The 20432-nt window shown below is 38.6% G+C and overlaps 5 protein-coding genes and 1 long non-coding RNA gene across 9 annotated transcripts in view; 4 read left to right on the top strand and 2 right to left on the bottom strand.

Moving 5' to 3' along the window:
- The window catches only part of LOC117499160 (amyloid beta A4 precursor protein-binding family B member 1-interacting protein-like), a 611089-nt gene that overhangs the window by 356915 nt on the left and 233742 nt on the right, over window positions 1–20432 (bottom strand). The window lies entirely within an intron of this gene.
- LOC117499151 (splicing factor U2AF 35 kDa subunit-like) lies at window positions 535–6072 on the bottom strand. Its single transcript, XM_034151496.1, has 8 exons — window positions 5938–6072; window positions 4617–4704; window positions 4468–4534; window positions 2483–2532; window positions 2020–2118; window positions 1393–1526; window positions 913–1005; window positions 535–838 (listed from the first exon to the last, which is right to left on the bottom strand). The coding sequence occupies exons 1-8, from the start codon at window positions 5979–5981 to the stop codon at window positions 727–729; spliced, it is 687 nt and encodes a 228-aa protein (XP_034007387.1). The 5' UTR covers window positions 5982–6072; the 3' UTR covers window positions 535–726.
- On the top strand, window positions 7078–10458 carry LOC117499143. Of its 2 annotated transcripts, XM_034151477.1 has the most exons (6): window positions 7079–7503; window positions 8875–9183; window positions 9352–9396; window positions 9521–9640; window positions 9723–9757; window positions 9865–10458. In XM_034151477.1, the coding sequence occupies exons 1-6, from the start codon at window positions 7407–7409 to the stop codon at window positions 10192–10194; spliced, it is 936 nt and encodes a 311-aa protein (XP_034007368.1). In that variant the 5' UTR covers window positions 7079–7406; the 3' UTR covers window positions 10195–10458. The 2 variants fall into 2 exon arrangements, with proteins under 2 accessions (XP_034007369.1, XP_034007368.1); XM_034151478.1 differs by lacking the exon at window positions 9352–9396 and having other exon boundaries at window positions 7078–7503.
- Window positions 10715–12743, top strand: LOC117499171. The gene is made up of 2 exons (XR_004557672.1): window positions 10715–12294; window positions 12421–12743. It is a non-coding gene; the product is annotated as an uncharacterized LOC117499171 (long non-coding RNA).
- On the top strand, window positions 13028–15573 carry LOC117499152 (B- and T-lymphocyte attenuator-like). Its single transcript, XM_034151497.1, has 6 exons — window positions 13028–13424; window positions 13784–14092; window positions 14261–14305; window positions 14429–14548; window positions 14633–14667; window positions 15116–15573. The coding sequence occupies exons 1-6, from the start codon at window positions 13349–13351 to the stop codon at window positions 15182–15184; spliced, it is 654 nt and encodes a 217-aa protein (XP_034007388.1). The 5' UTR covers window positions 13028–13348; the 3' UTR covers window positions 15185–15573.
- LOC117499157 (B- and T-lymphocyte attenuator-like) lies at window positions 16001–18634 on the top strand. 2 transcript variants are annotated; one of them, XM_034151506.1, is made up of 6 exons: window positions 16001–16431; window positions 16895–17107; window positions 17316–17360; window positions 17485–17622; window positions 17707–17741; window positions 18186–18634. In XM_034151506.1, exons 1-5 carry the CDS (start codon window positions 16356–16358, stop codon window positions 17739–17741), a joined length of 507 nt encoding a protein of 168 aa, XP_034007397.1. In that variant the 5' UTR covers window positions 16001–16355; the 3' UTR covers window positions 18186–18634. The 2 variants fall into 2 exon arrangements, with proteins under 2 accessions (XP_034007397.1, XP_034007396.1); XM_034151505.1 differs by having other exon boundaries at window positions 16013–16431; window positions 16793–17107.

The raw sequence follows: 20432 nt of genomic DNA, 5'->3' as shown, positions 1-20432 counted from the left end.
ACACACTGCATGCACTCTGGACGCATGTGACATCTTGAGCTCTTCTCATGTAATGGCTGTCACCCCAAAGCAATAAACTATCTGTATTTATAAATATAACTATTGAGAAGATTTCCAATTTATATTAGGGTTGAAGTCATTACATTACATTAAGCTGACACTTTTATCCAAAGTAACTTACAGTAAGTGCAAACAAAAAAGAACAGGTGTTTTATTACCACAATACTTTCATTAAATGCATTTTTAATGGCCCAACTTCTTCTTGTATACTACTACTAAGCATGCATATGTTTAGTAAAAGAAAAGGGAAGGAAACTGGTAGTAGGTAAAAGACTCAAACGAGAGGCTGCTCAAGTTTTAGGTAATATTGCGTCATTCACAATGTAATAAAAACAGTTAGCATAAAAGTAAGCAATGTTTAGAATTTGGAAACACATTGAGATGACTTTAAAACCCTATTTTAACTCATATCTTGGCAACATTTCCTATACACTCTCTCGAAAAAGGTAAGCCGATGTTCATATAAGCAAGTGGTGCAAGTGCAGAATTACAAATCTGTTTTATTGAGAAAGCGACATGAACTTGTCTTAAAAAAAGGGAATAAAAGAAAACAGAGAAAGAAAACACTTCCAACAATTCACCAATAAAGAAAATAACTTTGTCATCACTGCTGCGGATGAGAGGGGGGGGGGATTTGGGAAGACATGGGGTCGGTCTCGGCTTCTTTCAGAATCGTCCGGAGCGCTCTCGGTCCCTCGACCTTCTCGGCCTCTCGCGGTCCCGCCGCCGGTCCTTGGATCGGGAGCGCCGTTCCCTGGGGCGCGGGCCAGGGTCAGGCCTGGTGGCAGGAAAGACAAATTAATCCACAAATCCTTTTCTGACCCCTAAGTATGAATGTAAAAATGTCTTTACCCTTTCCTGCGGCGGCCGTACAACTCCCGTCGAAGTTCCCGCGATATGGGTTTAAGGTGCATGAAGTTGCAGAAGCCTCCTCTGGTACACTCCCTGCAGGAAACCCAGCACAGGAAGGGTTAAAACTCACCCCACTGGTATTTAATGGAGCCGGGCCATGAAGGAAAAGTTTGTTACACAATCTGAGCAGCGTGCGTGCCCACCAGAGGAAAATCTGATCTTTATCACCCCCCCCAGACACACACATTCGTGCTATCGCTAGCGGAGCAAACAACCCTCGATCCAATGGAAAAACACTGACTCATAAACAAGGAGAGGAGCGCTCGCATCCTCGCACTGCAAACAACATTTATCTTTGCAATTAAAATGATAAATCACTCAGAGAATATATTTAAAAGGAGTAGGGCAGATAATATTGTTGTTGTGTGTTTGTTCGTGTGCGTTTTTTTCTGAATCTGCAGGCATTCTTCAGTGTCTCACCCCATCTCATACTGGCGGCAGCAGGCTTCCCTGAAGTCGGTAACGGGGGAGAGCTCTGAGTGGACGGCCTGGGCGTTGAACCAACGATTGTTCAGGTCCATGACGGCTTTCTCTGCGTCCTCCTCTTTGCGAAACTACACACAGGGAGTACAAATACTTAGGATATCTGAGGAAACATGACAAGTTGCTGCAGCGAATGTGAAACAAATGAACACAATGACACTGTATTTACATAAAAAGCTAGTTTAATCTAACATGGCGTTCAGTTTTTCTCCTCCTTCCTGCCATTGCACTTCTTTTATCATCTGGTACGCATATTTTATGAAAATGAACTATAGGAAAAGGTTTTCTGCCTCAAGAAGGTTTCACGTTGGAGATTTTACTTTTCTACAGACTTTAGAAGTGATATGGGCACATGTTTCCTGCTGAATGAAAGTAAGAAATCCATAAAGGTGGGAGAGCTTCAGTCTGCCATCAGGGGTTATATAAATCATTTGAAATAAAGTTGTGCAACATATTCTGTTCTGCAAGGTCTCACTAAATTCAGCCACATCCTTATGGGATTTTTAATTCAGTGTTTTTGCATTCGCTCCCTCTCTCGTGAATACATTAAGATCCGTTACCAACCTTAACGTAGACATTTCCAACGAGGTGGTCGCCCAAGTTGTCGCACACGTTCATCTCCTCCACCTCTCCGTACTTCTCCTCCATCTCTGCGAACACCTCCTGTATCGGAAATGAGAGGAAAGAAATAACAATTAACATATGAAACGGGATATTAATGAGGTTTTATCAATACTTATGTGATACCGTTATGTATTATGATACAGTTTAGCCTTTGTTCCTTTAAAAAGCAATGCGAGTCCATAACTCTCTGCCATTTGGATTTATATCCACAGATTACCTCGAATGACCTTATCCACATATCCAGGATTGATAAACAAGGTCACAATTAGGCAAATAAAACATTTGTGAATATCAACGACTCATATGGTCATTTTGCTCCTTTTTTCTACAATGTGTTGCAAAAAGGCAGATAACGCGGCGGTGGCACGCTATGTGTGGAAAGACGGCACAAAGGGTCACTCACCTCGAAGAACTCGTCATAGTGCTCCTGCATTTCCACATCGCTGACAGCACCTGCAACATGTCAACAAGGGACGGTCAGGGCAACACCAGAGGGACAGACAGTGTTCACATGGGCCGTGTGGCTTTAAACAAACACGTCTAACTGACGCCTGATAAGTCTTGCTATAATAATTACACCCTGTACACATAGATCCAGAAAAGTGTGTGTGTTAGTTGTTGCCAGAAGCTACTCTATTTCACAGAATCAAGGAAACTAGAGCTGATCCCTCTTAGTCTTCTCCACAGTAGCGTTTACTTTGAAATGAGTTGATTTTGAATGATCGTTTTGCACATTGCTGTACGACATAGACTCCGGTAAACATGCAGTACAGCATGTGTCCTGTTACTCTATCTCCAGGAAAAGATGTGATGCGTTCACTGGAGGAACAGTTTCTACGCTGAGCCAGATTTATGTGGGGAGGTGTGACACAGTAAGTTAAGTGCAGTCAGTGCTGGAGGTTCCTGCGGGATGAAGGGAGAACTTACAGTGTAAACCATCAGCAGACTGGGCAGAGTTTTGAAGGTTATGAAGGTAAATGTTCAAGGGGGAAATGGTCTGAAATACAAAACGTAAACTTCTGTGACAGAAATCAACCAAAATAAAGAGCTGAGGAGGAAAAAAACGTGATTAGCAATGTTTCTGTCAGTAAATTACGGTCTTAAGATGTCGTAATTTACGCTTTACTAACTACTTGATGGATAAAGCTTCATTCAAAATCGCAGAAATGGCCACTCTGTTATTCTTTTTGGAGCCGAAGATAATTGTCTGCACCCCTTACGAAATATTCTCTCCTTGTCCACTACTTTAAGGGCTTGTTTTCCTTAATTTATTTTTGTATTATTATTATTATTATAGGATATTGGCTGAAAATGGGCTTAAATGTTAGGCTTTTAGTGTACAGACTATCACAGAAAAGTGTTGGATTAGTTAAGCATGAACAAGCTGTGATTTCAAAAAGAGTTTTAATTTCACTTTGGAGTTGGAAAACAAGAAAAACACATGACATGTTTGTTTACAAGCTGAAAAGTTGATGTAATAAACCCATTTTTGTCTGTCTCATATCGTGTTTCTCAATGAATGCATTCTAAGGAACAGTAAACTTTATTACCCTCACTTTACTGCTCCGATGAAACCTTGCCAAACAATGTTGGCTGCTCATTCGCAATAATGAACCATGTTTCCTGGCTGGTGAAGAAGTGTTCAGATTTGAGTTGTTTGTCTATGTCATTAGCAAAATTCATGGAAGTGAATGACCTAAAGCGCTATCCAAAAACTTGGGAATAGTATACGACCGCATTGTGTTCCAAGTTTGAATGTAAAAAAAACCTCTTATTGATCTTTAAATGTTCCCAGTTTCGCGTTATATTTGAAAATCTATCCTTACAAAGAGGTAGTTTCCAATCTAGTCTCTTATCTGATTATAAGGGTGGTGATAAGGGACATTTTACCAGATCAACATATCTGTTGCCAAAGTGTCTCTTGGCCCAGTGATTGCAATGCTTTTAAAGGCCCTATTGTGCTTTATTATTATGCCCTTTCCTTACATTTACTTGAAGCACAAGTCAATACGGGGCTTCAAGGAAAAATACACACCTCAATTCTAATGCACTCCCCCCTTAACACACTTACCTGTGAGAGAGGCACTGCTTCAGCTCTAAGAGTCTGGGCTCAACATAGTTACAACACACACACACTTGTTAGTATTCTCTCATTAAAAGCACACTCTGCAATAGTGCTTGTGTTTTGGCAGGAAGGCTTAGCTGCACAAGGTTGAAAAGCAGATAGTGGATGTATCAGAAGCGGGGGCTTTTATTGGTATTATTCACAGAGAAATGGCGAAATATTTGTTTTTTGGATACTTGGGCAACAATGGGAGCTGAAGCAGTGCCTCACATGTGGAGTTATATGCGACACAAAGGGAGGCTGCTGACAAATGTTTTACTTACAGCGAGAAGAGTCTGCCGTCTGTGCGCTGTTCTGAGGATTACGGTAGATGTTCTGGATCAAGATGGTCTGCAGGAAAAGTATTTGGTCAGACAGCAATATTGACATATAAAGCCCCTATATTGGAGAATAACTTTACGGGCATCCTCACCTGGCTGAAGGTTGGTTTGTTGTGCAATCTCGAGCAGCGGTCTCCATGTCTGCAAGCGCCAATTTTAAAATAGAAGGAGCAGTTGACCCTGGAAAAGAAGAAAAAGTGGCATAATTTAGTACTTGTTGCCAATTATAATTTTAGAACAAACTCGACTTACTTGGAACCATTTTCCAGTAAATAGTGTATGTGTAGGGGACTATTTTCCCCCGCGGATGTAGTGAGCTACTGAGTATTTATGGTACGAGGGCAACGGTGTGATGTGTTAGTAACAACTTTTTGACCAGCATGGAGTTCAACAGAGATAATAAACTCCATCAGGTTTTAGATAAACATGCAACACTGGTTTCCACATCAGATTCTCTGTTGGTTTTGGTCTTTTCATTTGTTTACAATGTGAACAATCACCAGACTTATCCTTTAAATATTCTATTAATGAAAGTAAAGTAAAAGACCTATTCAATTTCAATAAAATATTAATTGTGAGTAAGGCTAAATGACATGAATATTTCATTATCTTAAACATCACATAAGGGATACTTTTTGCTAATGCTATTTTATTTCTATTGAGATGTTTACATTTTTGAATGTTTATTTCTAGTCTTTTAATTTGTATTGGACAATGCCAGGTACTTGTATGCTGCTGCAAAGCAAACACTTCCCAAATTGGCATAAATAAAGGACTTCTTATCTTATCTGATATATTTCTTTGCACCTCCACTAATGTGAATGAGTTAAATAATGCTTTCTTAAGTTTTGTTTTGAAATGTCAGACACTACCCCTTGAACGAACGGCACCAATACTCACAACAATTGTCACATTATTGCTTTAAATGCATCGTAAACACATCATCATATTAACTTCTGTAAATTGCAATAGGTTAACTTAATTGTTTTTGCTGCACTCCACCGGTGAAACGAAACAGAACAATCCGCCTGAGCAAAGAGAGCAGCTACTCTGCTAGCAAGTTCAATAATTAACTAAGCGACACGTTACCTGGCTAATAAATAAAGCAAAAAAAATGCTTCCATAATGTTAAATCGTATACCAACAAACTCACTAACAAACTCACTAACAACACTTTGCAAAATGACACATTTTACACAAAACGTCATCGAACAGCTGCAGGTTATCTGAGGTTCTTCCTGAGTTTCATTCAGCGTTAGCTTCCTGTTGCTAAAGTTAGCTTCACTGAGACATTCAGCAGCCCTGAGTTCACAAACTGAGCCCTGCTGACGACGAAGAAGAGCCACTGCAAAAATACTCATGTAATAATCATACTTTAGGGAATTCCTACTGTAAATATTGAATAAAACTTACTTGTCTTTCTCTGTGCCGAAAATGGATGCTAGATACTCCGCCATTTTCGGCTCGTCCAAGACGTAGTGACGTAATCTACGTCATTACGTAAAAGGAAGGCGTAGACGCAGCTACTCGAGAATCCGTGCTGACCCTGAACGCCACATGTCGCCGCTGTTGTACTAGAAAAAATATGACGATGATTTTCTTTTCATCTGAAATAAATATGTTTGTTCCTTTACTCCAATCAATTCACTTCATTATTATATTATTACAATTATTCTGTTTTACTTACTTTACTTAATAATTGTATCTTTTCCCATGAGGTACAGGCATACTGTACAGATGGGTGCAGGTTAAAACAACAGCAGGTGAGCTCCTAAGTATCGCTTAGCTATTGTTGTATAAGTATTATACAAATCTGATGTACTTTTACTGTATTTGAGTATTTTCTTTTTTTTCTTCAGTTTATAAAATATGAGGGAGGCGTGTGGTGTAGTGGGTTGTGCATTGGTGTTCGGATCAGGGGGTCACAGGTTCAAGCCCCACTGCAGTCAGGATGTCATTTTGTCCCTGGGCAAGACACTTCACCCCAAATTGCTCCTGTGGGGATTGTCCACAGTACTGAGTATGTAAGTCGCTTTGGATAAAAGCGTCTAACAAGTGACATGTAATAATAATGACGCAGTGTTATGTGAAGCTTTTTAATAATATTGTTTGGACATGAAGATATATGTTTAAATCATGTATAAGTGGTACAATTTTAATACTGGACATCTGTAAGTATGCATTAATAATTCTTCTTTAAAAAAAATATGAATAAAATAAACATTTTGTTGAATAGAAAGGTATTATCTATCAAAGTGGGCTTTTAAAACATGAATGAGGCGGACTAACAGGTAAGCCATCCAGGCCGATGTGTTAGCCTGATAGTAACCACAAACACACACACATCAACAGATTGGACATTAAAAAACAAGGCCACAGCGTCCCCACCTACCCAACACTGCACCGTGCATCCTTATGTAACCTCACCGCTGTGCACAAGGCCGCAGAAGTTTGCAGGAGAGGAAGATGAAAGGAAAGGAGAGGGGGGAGGAAGTCAGCTTGAAGAGGCTGAACCACAGACACTGCAAAGAAGTGATGAAGACTGTCAATGTGCACAGATCGAAAAAGGCTTGGATATGAAAAGAGAGGTATTACAACCTGTAAAGCTAAAGCTGTACATCAGCACCTGAAAGTGTGGGAACCCCCTAACCTGAGATGTTTTTCTGCAGTGAAACATTTAGAGAAGTGAGACCACCCACAGACGTTCGCTCCCCTCCAGTGCACCCACCGCCCTGGGAAAGAGTCAGAAGGTAGTGAGCAGCAGAGAGTAGAAAGAGGAAGCAGCATGTAGCTCCAGCCGAAGCTTCAGCACTTCTCTGTTTTAAACTAATAATGAGGTGCTCCGAGGAACGTCTCCAGCTTAGATTAACTGTGACTGGAAGATGACGGGACGTTTTCCCATCATGAGGCCGAACCTCTGCTGCACCATCCTTCATGTGTGCATCTGGGCAGAGCTGCTTCTCACCTTAAACGCTGACGGTAAGTCTTTTTTTTCTGCATATTGTGCCGTCTAAGTGTCTGTGCAACTTCTCCTTCCTCCGTACGTCTGTTATGTGTTAAATCTGGCTTTTGCAGTGAAAGTCAGCATTGGGACCACTATTTTAATACTGTGGAGGCCAGAAAAGGTCAGGAACTCTTCAAATGCAACTACAGAAACAAGTTAGCCCATCTCCTACCTTCTTTTAACATGTCACATAATACTTTTGTTACTTGTCTTTGAAACTAAGTCTTGAATGTGAAAGATAATTGTAACTTCTCTGCTTAAAATGCTTCTTTCAGGTCATTTCCATATCATGGGGTGTTTTCATGCCTGTGGGAGCTTAATGGAAACAATTAGAGATTTCATACAAACATAACATGTATTTAAAAACATGGCAAAAAAGCATAGGTTCTAGCTTTATCAGTCTACCCACATCTCGTTTCTAGTTTCGAAAGTGTCCCATTTGCCATACTGTATAAGAGTGGTGTCAAATGGCAGTGTGAAATCTTATTTATTGATACGACCACAGTGTCATTTATTTATTTTAGTTGATGCTGTGGTTTGGTACTGTTTCCTTGTGGTTTGAGGCCAGAGTATTATTCAATAGTGACTTATGATGGTGGCAGTGAGCAACCAACAACTGAAAATTGACTTTTATTATCGCAACGCACATAAAGTATAGCATACGTGTGACAGAAGGAGGATTAACTTAACAAAATACAACATAAAAAACATTGAAACGTCACTTTTTATATAAAAAAATCTGAGTTTTCTACCACAACGATTACGAATAATGTTGTATCAGGCGTCAAGTTTTCAGAAATGTTACACACTTCACTGATTCAGTCATTTAAGGGTCATCTAGGTGAAATTCATACACAAGGGTATACATTTCCCAGAGACGGTTTCATTTAAGTGGGATTCAACATTTTCAGTCTGTTTCTGTGAGTTTAATAATTTGCTCTCCAGACTAGACCAAGCGGACTGTTTGTGTAGTTGTTTTTGTAGTTGTTATATATTGGATGTTCGTATTGCACTACTGTAATATGTCAACCACAACCGCCATGCCATTGCTGTCATATTGGGGATTCAAAATCAACAGACAAAAGTAAAAAAAGAAGAAGAAACTGCTTAAAACAACACTGCCCAAAAAGTCAAGTGTTCTTCAAAAGTCTTGAAAGCCACGAATTGCCCAAACAAATCTAAGGTCATAAACCGCTTCAATTCAGTCTTTAATATAAAAATAGACACATTGAGTTTTGTTTGATTTCTAATGTTTTCAACATCTACATCTGAAACACACAAAAGAGTATAAATTAACAATAAGAACTTTTTTAACTATAACGCGTGTGTTTTTTGTTATTTTGCAGACGAATGCTTCATTGAAACTAGAGTACACGAGAATACATCTTATAAAGCTGTCGTTGGAGAACAACTTGAGATTGAATGTAAAGTTGCCTTCTGTGAAGAAGCCCCACCAACGGTCGACTGGATTAAACCAGATTCCAACCAAACCAACATCAGCAGCAGCAGTCGCATTCAAACGAAGTGGAAACTTATAAACAAATCAGAAGGGATATCAATTCTGGTCTTTCCCAATATACGTCTAAATGACTCTGGTGTGTATCAGTGTAAAAGTGGAGACAGTAGCAGTCATTTAATCAACGTCTTCGTCAATGGTGAGTGGGAATTTTCAAACTTTTAAAACATTGACACAGAACTGACTTACATCTTTACATTGTGTAGCTCTTATTTCTAAATGATTGAATAATAAATGAACAAATGTTATCTATAAAGTCTGTCTTCATATCAGTAAGACTTAGGGTGCACTCTGTATTGTGTTATAGTTGATGATGGACGTGGGCGTACCACTGTTCCACAAAAGAATGAGAGTAAGTCAGAAACATGCTCTTCACATCTTAATTTGAACCTGAATACTACTTTCTTGTCTGTATTGCTTAGGTTTAAATTCATAAACTCTTTCACATTGAGTGACATTTCCTCTCTTTCTTGCAGGTAGCACGAATACTGAATCCAAAGTGGATTCATGGACGTACATGTACTTTGCAGCTGGGATCGTGCCGTTCATCATCATAGTCATAATCATATCTGTAGTATCGATGCGTGGGTGTAAAGGTAGGAGGTGAATCAAAATCCCATCCAGGACATGTTGTGATTTAAAAAACAATGACTAATCCTTCCAAAATGTCTCTTGCAGGGAAGTCAAAGAAAGAAACGTCAAGAGAAAATCAGGTAAGACACATTTCAAATGTAAGATGCCAATGTGGATGTCGAACTCGAGGGACAAGATCAAGGCTAATCAAAAGCATTGTCAAACATTGGAAAATGCTTATTTGCAGTACATGGCAATCCCCATGGTGGAGCAACCCCTCCAACACGGCCGCCTCCAGCCCTCGCCAAGAGGAAGCCCCTCCGCGCCGCCATGCCGGAGATCCCTACGGACAAAAACACCGCCCTTACAACCCAATGAGCTTCCTTTACCAAGAGACAATAACCCGGTTTACAGGGTGATAACCAGGGACAGGGAGAGACAAAGAAATACGGCGGAGGAAGAGGGGAGTTCGATTGTGTACGCTGCTCTGAACCATCAACTTCCTGCCAGGGCTGCTCGGCCTCCGAGGCCCACAGAGGAGCAATCAGAGTACGCAGCTATCCGTGTTAAAGAATAAACTAAAAGTATGTTCACAGAATCCTTAGTCTTCTTCTGACATGGATTTGCTCGGGGTCTTTGAATGTTTTGTGACGTTGCACATCCAACACTTGAATGTACACTGCCGTTGAGTTACATCACATCTGATAACAGTTTCATGAGTTTACAAACTGTACCATATGCATACTTGCCAACCCTCCCGATTTTCGCGGGAGACTCCCGATTTCATTGCCCTCTCCCGGTTTCCTCCCGGGGTCATATTTCTCCCGCATTTCTCCCGATTTCTGACAAAATCAGATTTACTCAGGACTGTTTCCACTCGGACTTTAATACAGCTACACCATTGTTTGGTTTCCATGGTAGCGTAGCGCGCGCAACTGAAAGTCTGAGAGGGTGAGGAAGATAGTCACAGCAAACAGATCAAGAATCGACAATTCTACCCTCTGCTCACTCCTTTCCTGTAAAATACAGGTCCAGCCCACACATATGGTGCTACAGGCCGCAAGGCAGTGCACTTACAACTACAATAAGCATGTTAATGTTAATCTAATACAGCTCCGGCGATCCACTAGCACCCCCCCCCCGCGGTGGTTTTGGAAATGCTCCCGATTTCTGAGGTCTCAAGGTTGGCAAGTATGACCATATGACTCATTTCATGACTATATGAATGACGATTGACCTCCTGTAATGTTGTGTTGTACAATCTTTCTTTAGGAACTTGAGAATGTAATTATTATCCTATTTTGTGCAATCAAATGTGTATTTATAACTGTCTGATTTGAATTAAGAACATATGTGATCACTGCTGACACGCTTCTGAGTGTGTGTGCTCATTACATTTCCTCTGGTGTACTGTGGTGTGTATGTTGGGTAGGTGGGACGATCTAGGTGATTGAAAGCAGGAAGTAAATTAAACAAGGTAATCATTTACAACAGTTGCTGCTGTGATAGTACTCGAGACCACCATGAGACCTCACTACTGCCTGACCGTCCTTATTGCATCCTTACTAGTAGAGCCCCTCTTCACTCTGAATGGTACGTTTTTGTTATTCAATCTACAGCTAAATACTCAAAAGGGCAGCGTTAAAAACCTACAGAAAAAGAAACTGCATAGAATGTGAATGAGGTTATAATTCGAGAAGGAAGGGTAAAATACATGAGCGTCCATTTGAGTGGAGACCAATGAATGGCTGTCAAACTGTAATACAATATAGAAATTGGATCTGTATTGCAGTAATTTAAGTTATAGATTGTGTAAGTGGAGGTAGAGGTTGATGGAACATATTAGCCATTCTTCTAATACAAAGATATCAGGGACTAGAAATGACATAAAATGTGTTTCGGCATTATATTCCTCCTCCTGGAAAAGGGCAGAACAGCAATGTAATTATGTATTATTTGTAATATCACTATCAAAGACATTGGAGCTCATTCGCTTTGAATTTCGGCCGCATTGAATGGCACTTTCCAAAAAGAAAATGCCCCGCTTTTTGGGGATTTGCAGTCTCAATCCGAGCCATGGCTACAATCTCTGACAGTCGGTAATGTTAACTTAAACATATCTAACGTGGAAGGAAGTAGCACAAATCTCAAGGTTAAAAGAAAAGGTGCAATGACCACAAAAACATCACGTCTGAGTCGCTGACCTGATTTTACAGTTAGAGGTCTGCAGCTGCAGCGTGAGAAACAAACCAATAGCTTATCTGTGATCTAATTATTTAGTTATTGCTCATTCAGATCTAATGACTACATAAAGGGTCATTGTGTTCATAGCCTTTTAAAACACATTAACAGATAAAGACATCCACATATTGCATGCATCACCTACCCTGCAAACAACACAACGCAGGGGAATGTATTTTATATTGCATTCTGGGGGTTTATTACAAGATGCAATAGATTATTATACAAAATGCAGGTCTATTTGGTACATAATGAAGTAAAAATGTATTTATTTTGTGTTAGATTATTACAAAATGCCTTGCTGATACATAATGTGTTGTTGCAGGCCTTTACTATTGCCTATAATAATCATATTGAAGATATAAAGTCACCTTTGTTGTGGAAAGTAAACAATGTGAATGCTTTTCAGGGGACGTAATGGAGCCTGAAAAACCGAGTACGAAAACTTTATTCACTCTCTCCTATTCTGAAAAGGCTCATTTACATGCATTATATGGGTCAAAACAATCATTGTCTTTAACAACTATTCATTTTACATTTGAAATCCTTTTTTATCTTGCAGAGAAGCAAGAATTGAGATCTTGGTATTCCACAATCCGCATTTTTGGGGCCGTGGTGTTTTTATCCATAATGCTAATTATTTGTGCAGGAGCATCCGAGGACACAACACATCCGAGCCCTCAGAACTATGATGCCTTGCATGCCACTCACTTCTATGATAACGACCAGTAGTCCCAATGTGTGTGCATTTAAAACAATCAAATCTGTAACTTGTAATTGTGTTTTCATGGCCTTGAAATGTATTTATTTTTTACTGTTGACAATATATAATATCTTTCTTCATAATGGTGTTTACTGTCAAAAATAAAATATATATTGAATATAGATGTTGCCTTTATTTTTTATTCTTTTGGTATTGTGTAAATCCAGCTGTAATAACACAGAAGGGACATTTGTGTGTGTGTGTGTGTGTGTGTGTGTGTGTGTGTGTGTGTGTGTGTGTGTGTGTGTGTGTGTGCGTGCGTGTGTGTGTGGCTGTGCTTTTTGAAGTGGAAAGACTGTCGAGTGACAAAAAGGAAACAGAATTAAAACCACAAGGTTTTTTACATTTAATATTAGCTTAAGCCAGTAACGTGTTCCTGTAGATTTTGCAGTTTAAAAAAATACATATGCAATGCAACAGGGAGGACAGGTGCATTAAAGTCATCATTATAAAGCTATTTCCGTACACCGAAATATTAATATATGCTCTTTGCATTACCTCACCGCTGTGCACAAGGCTACAGAAGTTTGCAGGACAGGAAGATGGAAGGAAAGGAGAGGGGGGGGAGGACGTCAGCATGAAGAGGCTGAACCACAGACACTGCAAATAAGTGATGAAGACTCGGTCAATGAACAGATCGACACAAGGCTCGGTTATGAAGACAGAGGTATGAATTTAAAGTAAAGGATTGTAAAGCTGTACTTCAGCAGCTGAAAGTGTTCCCATCATGAGAGCGAACATCTGCTGGATCATCCTGCATGTGTGCATCTGGGCAGGGCTGCTTCTCACCTTAAACGCTGACGGTAAGACTTTTTAAGCAAATTGAGTTATTTCAATGTGTGTGTACCGTGTATAAAGGTACAACCTCTTCAATTTAAACTGAAAAAGTAGGTTCAAGTAAGTAAATGTATACTGAACGAAAAGGTGGAAGCCGATGCCTCAGCATTTTACACCTGGATCTTTTACATTAATTATTTTGTATTGTAATTTGTATTAAATGTATACAGCTACAACTTTAATATTTATACATATACATATATGTGTATTAAATATCCCCCAAAAGTCCAATAACACAAGTGTATATTTTTATAATTATTTCATGCATTCATATAAAACTAAACATTCAGCAAATGGATTCTTTGTGTTTTTTGTTATTTTGCAGACGAATGTTACATTGAAGTTCAAGTACACGTGAATACATCTTATAAAGCTGTTGTTGGAGAACAACTTGAGATTGAATGTAAAGTTGTCTTCTGTGAAGAAGCCCAACCAACGGTCGACTGGATTAAACCAGATTCCAACCAAACCAACATCAGCAGCAGCAGTCACATTCAAACGCAGTGGAAACCTATAAACAAATCAGAAGGGTTATCAATTCTGGTCTTTCCCAATATACGTCTAAATGACTCTGGTGAGTATCAGTGTAAAAGTGGAGACAGTAGCAGTCATTACATCAACGTCTTCGTCAATGGTGAGTGGGAATTTTCAAACTGTTAAAGCATTGACACAGAACTGACTTATATCTTTACATTGTGTTGCTCTTATTACTAAATTATTGAATAATAAATGAACAAATGTTATCTATAAAGTTTGTATTCACACCAGTAAGACTTAGGGTGCACTCTGTATTGTGTTATAGTTGATGATGGACGTGGGCGTACCACTGTTCCACAGAAAAATGAGAGTAAGTCAGAAACATGCTCCTCACATCTTAATTTGAACCTGAATACTGCTTATCGTCTGTATTGCTTAGGTTTAAATTCATAAACTCTTTCACATTGAGTAAAATGCCCTCTCTTTCTTGCAGGTAGCACAAATTCTGAACCCACAGTGAATTCATGGACGTACATGTACTTTGCTGCTGGGATCGTGCCGTTCATCATCATACCCATAATCATATCTGTAGTATTGATGTGTCGGTGTCAAGGTAAGAGGTGAATAAATATGCCATACAGGAAATCATTGTGCTTTTATAAACAGTGGCTAACTATCCAAAAATGTCATCATGCAGGCGAATCAAAGAACGAGACGCAAACTGAAGTCCAGGTAAGACAAGGATACATTTCAACCCCTTTCATACGTGCAATGAAACTGTGGAATTATACATTCCCCGAAGCAGATTTGCTTGGAGTAATATCTGATTTAGCCCAGAAGTGAATACATAGAGTTGCTCACCGTCTAAGTGGAAAGACAACAACTACCCGTAAGGGCCGATGCCGAAATTGTCAGTCAAGTTCAAGGCACAGAAAGAGTCTGGACTGTTATGATTGAATACAAACAGCGACTTTGTGACCATGTTGGGCCTTATGCACGCATTACCTAGATGCTGCCCTTCACCTCAACTAAACAAAGTATTTCCAGTATACTGTACGAGAAACTGTCCAGGCCAGGTTCTCCTGATATCTTCTGGAATTCATTTGAGAAAAAGGCTTTAAACCAATTTTATATTGAGACATATTTTAACAAAATAAATGCTTTTTTTGAATGTTTGCAGTACATTGCAATCCCAGCCGAGAAACCCATACCACACGGCAGCCTCCAGCCCTCGCCAAGAAGAATTTAATCTGTGCCACCATCTCAAAGACCCTTGTGGACAAAAATAACCTACAAAACATGCAAATGACCTTCATTATTGTTGTTTATTATATACTTAATTTTTTATGTCTTGTAAATTGCACTGTTGAGGAAAATGCGATCTAAGTGTTCATACTTTACATAATCACACTGTAGTTGTGTATATGTTATGTCAATACACCTTTGAATCTCTTGAAGTATGTGCTTTAAAACCACCAAATCTGAAAAACCAATTCACTTCAAGTATTTGTAACTTGTAACTTATATCTGATTTATTCACAGTTTTACTGATTTGTGTTAACCATTGCTTGGCTTTATTATCATATTTTGTATTTTTATGGTAAATCATTTGGAAATTATTACTTTGCTTTTCATTTACTTAAAATGTATACATTGACAAATTAAATTACATTTCTTCATAATGATGTGTTTCCTGTCATAAATGAATATATATAGAGTGTTGATGTTGCCTTTAAGCTGTACACATGAACAGTGAAATGTCCCATTTGTTTAGATCTAACAGAGTGTGTGTGTGTGTGTGTGTGTGTGTGTGTGTGTGTGTGTGTGTGTGTGTGTGTGTGTGTGTGTGTGTGTGTGTGTGTGTGTGTGTGTGGCTGTGTGTGGGTGTTTGTGTGTGTGTGTGTGTGTGTGTGTGTGTGTGTGTGTGTGTGTGTGTGTGTGGCTGTGCTTTTTGAAGTGGAAAGACTGTCGAATGACAAAAGGAAACAGAAGTAAAACCACACGGCATAAACATTTGTAAAAGTGAAAGAAAATGAAAGGTTCTTCACATTTAATATTAGCTTAAGCCAGTAACGTGTTAAGCTTAAAACAACATGAGTATCGAGCTCATTAGCAAAGTGAAATATTGATCCCAATATTCACAAAGTACACTTGAAGCATTCTAACTATTAATATATGTAGATTTTGCAGTTAAAGTTGTGCACAAGGCTGCAGAGGTTTGCAGGACAGGAAGATGGAAGGAAAGGAGAGGGGGGGGAGGACGTCAGCTTGAAGAGTGTGAACCACAGACACTGCAAATAAGTGATGAAGACTCAGTCAATGTGCACAGATCGACACAAGGCTCGGTTATGAAGACAGAGGTATGAAGTTAAAGTAAAGGATTGTAAAGCTGTACTTCAGCAGCTGAAAGTGTTCCCATCATGAGAGCGAACATCTGCTGGATCATCCTGCATGTGTGCATCTGGGCAGGGCTGCTTCTCACCTTAAACGCTGACGGTAAGTCTTTTTTAGCATATTGACTTATTTCAATGTTTGTGTACTGTGTATAAAGGTACAACCTCTTCAATTTAAACTGAAAAAGTAGGTTAATAGTAAGCAAATGTATACTGAACGTAAAGGTGGAAGCCGAAGCCGAAGCATTTTACACCTGGATTTTTTACATTAATTATTTGTATTGTAATTGTGATTAAATGTATACAGCTACAACTTTAATATTTATACATATACATATATGTGTATTAAATATCCCCCAAAAGTCCAAAAACAGAAATGTATATATTTATAATTATTTCATATATTCATATAAAACTAAACATTCAGCAAATGGATTCTTTGTGTGTTTTTTGTTATTTTGCAGACGAATGTCTCATTGAAACTAGAGTACTCCGAAATACATCTTATAAAGCTGTCGCTGGAGAATATCTTGAGATTAAATGTGAAGTTGTCTTCTGTGAAAAAGCCCAACCAACGGTCAACTGGTTTAAACGTGAGAAAACAGATGTCCCTTTCACCGTCAGCAGCAGCAGTCACATTCAAACGGAGTGGGAATTTATAGACATATTAGAAGGGAGATCATTTCTGATCTTTCACAAAATACGTCTAACTGACTCTGGTGGGTATCAGTGTCAAAGTGGAGGCAGTAACAGTCATAACATCAATGTCTTCGTCAATGGTGAGTGTTTTTTTTTATTTTGTCCTTTAACACATCTACACAAAAGTGACTCAAGAAATTGGTTTTCACACTGCACACATTGATGAATTAATCACACGTTTAAAATACTAGTATTTATCTGTATTTGTATAATAAATGAACAAATGTTATCGATAAAGTTTGTATTCACACCAGTAAGACTTAGGGTGCGCTCTGTATTGTGTTATAGTTGATGATGGACGTGGGCGTACCACTGTTCCACAGAAAAATGAGAGTAAGTAAGAAACATGCTCCTCACATCTTAATTTGAACCTGAATACTGCTTATCGTCTGTATTGCTTAGGTGTAAAAATTATAAACTCTTTCACATTGAGTGACATGTCCTCTCTTTCTTGCAGGTAGCACAAATTCTGAACCCACAGTGAATTCTGAACCCACAGTGAATTCATGGACGTACATGTACTTTGCTGCTGGGATCGTGCCGTTCATCATCATAGCCATAATCATATCTGTAGTATTGATGTGTCGGTGTCAAGGTAAGAGGTGAATAAATATGCCATACAGGAAATCATTGTGCTTTTATGAACAGTGACTAATTACCCAAACATTTCATCATGCAGGCGAATCAAAGAACGAGACGCAAACTGAAATCTAGGTAAGACAAGGATACATTTCAACTCCTTTCATACGTGCAATGAAACTGTGGAATTATACATTCCCCGAAGCAGATTTGCTTGGAGTAATGTCTGATTTAGCCCAGAAGTGAATACATAGAGTTGCTCACCGTCTAAGTGGAAAGACAACAACTACCCGTAAGGGCCGATGCCGAAATTGTCAGTCAAATTCAAGGCACAGAAAGAGTCTGGACTGTTATGATTGAATACAAACAGCGACTTTGTGACCATGTTGGGCCTTATGCACGCATTACCTAGATGCTGCCCTTCACCTCAACTAAACAAAGTATTTCCAGTATACTGTACGAGAAACTGTCCAGACCAGGTTCTCCTGATATCTTCTGGAATTCATTTGAGAAAAAGGCTTTAAACCAATTTTATATTGAGACATATTTTAACAAAATAAATGCTTTGAATGTTTGCAGTACATTGCAATCCCAGCCGAGAAACCCATACCACATGGCAGCCTCCAGCCCTCGCCAAGAAGAATTTAATCTGTGCCACCATCTCAAAGACCTTTGTGGACAAAAATAACCTACAAAACATGCAAATGACCTTCATTATTGTTTTGTTTTTATATACTTAATTTGTTATGTCTTGTAAATTGCACTGTTGAGGAAAATGCGATCTAAGTGTTCATACTTTACATAATTACACCGTAGTTGTGTATATGTTATGTCAATACACCTTTGAATCTCTTGAAGTATGTGCTTTAAAACCACCAAATCTGAAAAACCAATTCACTTCAAGTATTTGTAACTTGTAACTTATATCTGATTTATTCACAGTTTTACTGATTTGTGTTAACCATTGCTTGGCTTTATTATCATATTTTGTATTTTTATGGTAAATAAATTACATCTCTTCCTAATGATGTGTTTCCTGTCTTAAATGAATATATATAGAATATTGATTTTGCCTTTAAGCTGTAATAACACATTGTGAAATGTCCCATTTGTCTAGATCTAACTGTGTGTGTGTGTGTGTGTGTGTGTGTGTGTGTGTGTGTGTGTGTGTGTGTGTGTGTGTGTGAGTGTGTGTGTGTGTGTGTGTGTGTACCTCTGTTCAAGTAGCGTTTCTTCTTGCCTACAGTATCAGTTGTGCTTTTGGTAGTAGAAAGTCTGTTGAAGGACAAACAGGAAGCAGAATTAAAACCAAACGTCACATAAACACATAAACATCGGTAAAAGCTAGCTTTCTGCTAGTAAGCTAAATTAGCTACTTGTTTAGCTTAAAAACGACGGTGAAAGTTAGCTTAAACATTCCTATTAAAAGAAGATTAAGAACAAAAAAATACATTAAATCATTAAATGCAAGTTTTTGCACACCAAACATAATTATTTGTTGAATGTTGGTGCTAATTGTGTTAGCATTGTTAGCATTTGATTGAATGTATTCCAATGCCATTATTCAGTATTACTCACCGCTAACAAACAGGTGTTTAAGTACATGTATGTTTGGAGCACAAACCATTGTGTTGTTTTGATTTTACCTCAAGCAAAGATCCACTTGAATCCAGGAAATGGCACCTTTCACTTCAGACTGAAACCAGCTAGTGTCAATAAAAACTGAACCTGAAATTACCACAGGCCCCCTCGTGTGAAGAATAATTCTGAGAGTCATTTCTACAACAATACAAACCTTTTAAAGACAATAATAAAGAGATTGCTCAACTTGGTCTCCAATGTGTACAAGAGCAAAGCTAGCAATAACTAAAGACAATTAAAATAACATAATTTAAAAATGATTTGCCTCATTTAAGTTTATAAAATGTACCTCCAATAAGCTTGACACCTAGACACAATATTTATATAATAACATAAGCCACATATTGATTCCAGAACACATATTGAGTGAACATTTTGTGGCAACAAAGCTGTAACCACACTGATTGTCTGATAATGTTTTTTAAGCTTTTATCATGAATACAATCTGTGTAAAGGGAAAGTACCAGCTGGTTAAATAGCTAAAAACATGATAAAAACAGATTTATTGAAAGGCTGCAAGTGAAGCACATGGAAGAGCGTGGCCTGTGGGATGTGCTACTCTGTGGTTTTGAAAGTGCTACACATTTCACGTACATTGCTGCATTGCGTGCAAACCTTATATATACAGTCTATGGAGCAAACACACACTTCTAACACCCCACCCAACAACTGCATCGCCCACCATCATGTCACATGCAGGTAGAGACTTGTTTCCCTTTAGTGTACAACAACTGTGTGCATGGGTCTGCTTCTAGCTTTTATTAAATGTTTATTATGTTATTTTGGGGCAGTGTACTGCAAGTGGAGAAAAGTGTATAACAATATTATGCATTACATTAATGCAATGCAAGTAATAAAAACGATTCTGATTCTGAAACTAAAACCTTTGAACAAGGGTGAAACTTAATTAAACATGGCCGCCATCTAGTGGTGTAACAGCAACACTCTGGCTTATGTATTAAAAAGGCAGATATTTTATAACTTTACTGAAACAAAGCCATACATATTTTTTATTTCCTTTCAGTGTGCCTCCATTAAGGCATTAACCCTGAAATTAATCATCCAACCTAGGTTAGAACGGATTCCTCCACATAAGCCTCCATTTTTAAATGAATAGTCAATCTGTGGCTTCACTGATAGCAGTCAATATAAATATGTCAAATGCCACCCAGTGCCTCCAAGAAA

Source organism: Trematomus bernacchii, unplaced genomic scaffold, assembly GCF_902827165.1.
Source record: "Trematomus bernacchii unplaced genomic scaffold, fTreBer1.1, whole genome shotgun sequence".
NCBI classification, from domain to species: Eukaryota; Metazoa; Chordata; class Actinopteri; order Perciformes; family Nototheniidae; genus Trematomus; species Trematomus bernacchii.
The sequence above is the reverse complement of the archived record's forward strand: the minus strand, read 5'-3'. Positions and strand labels throughout refer to the sequence as shown.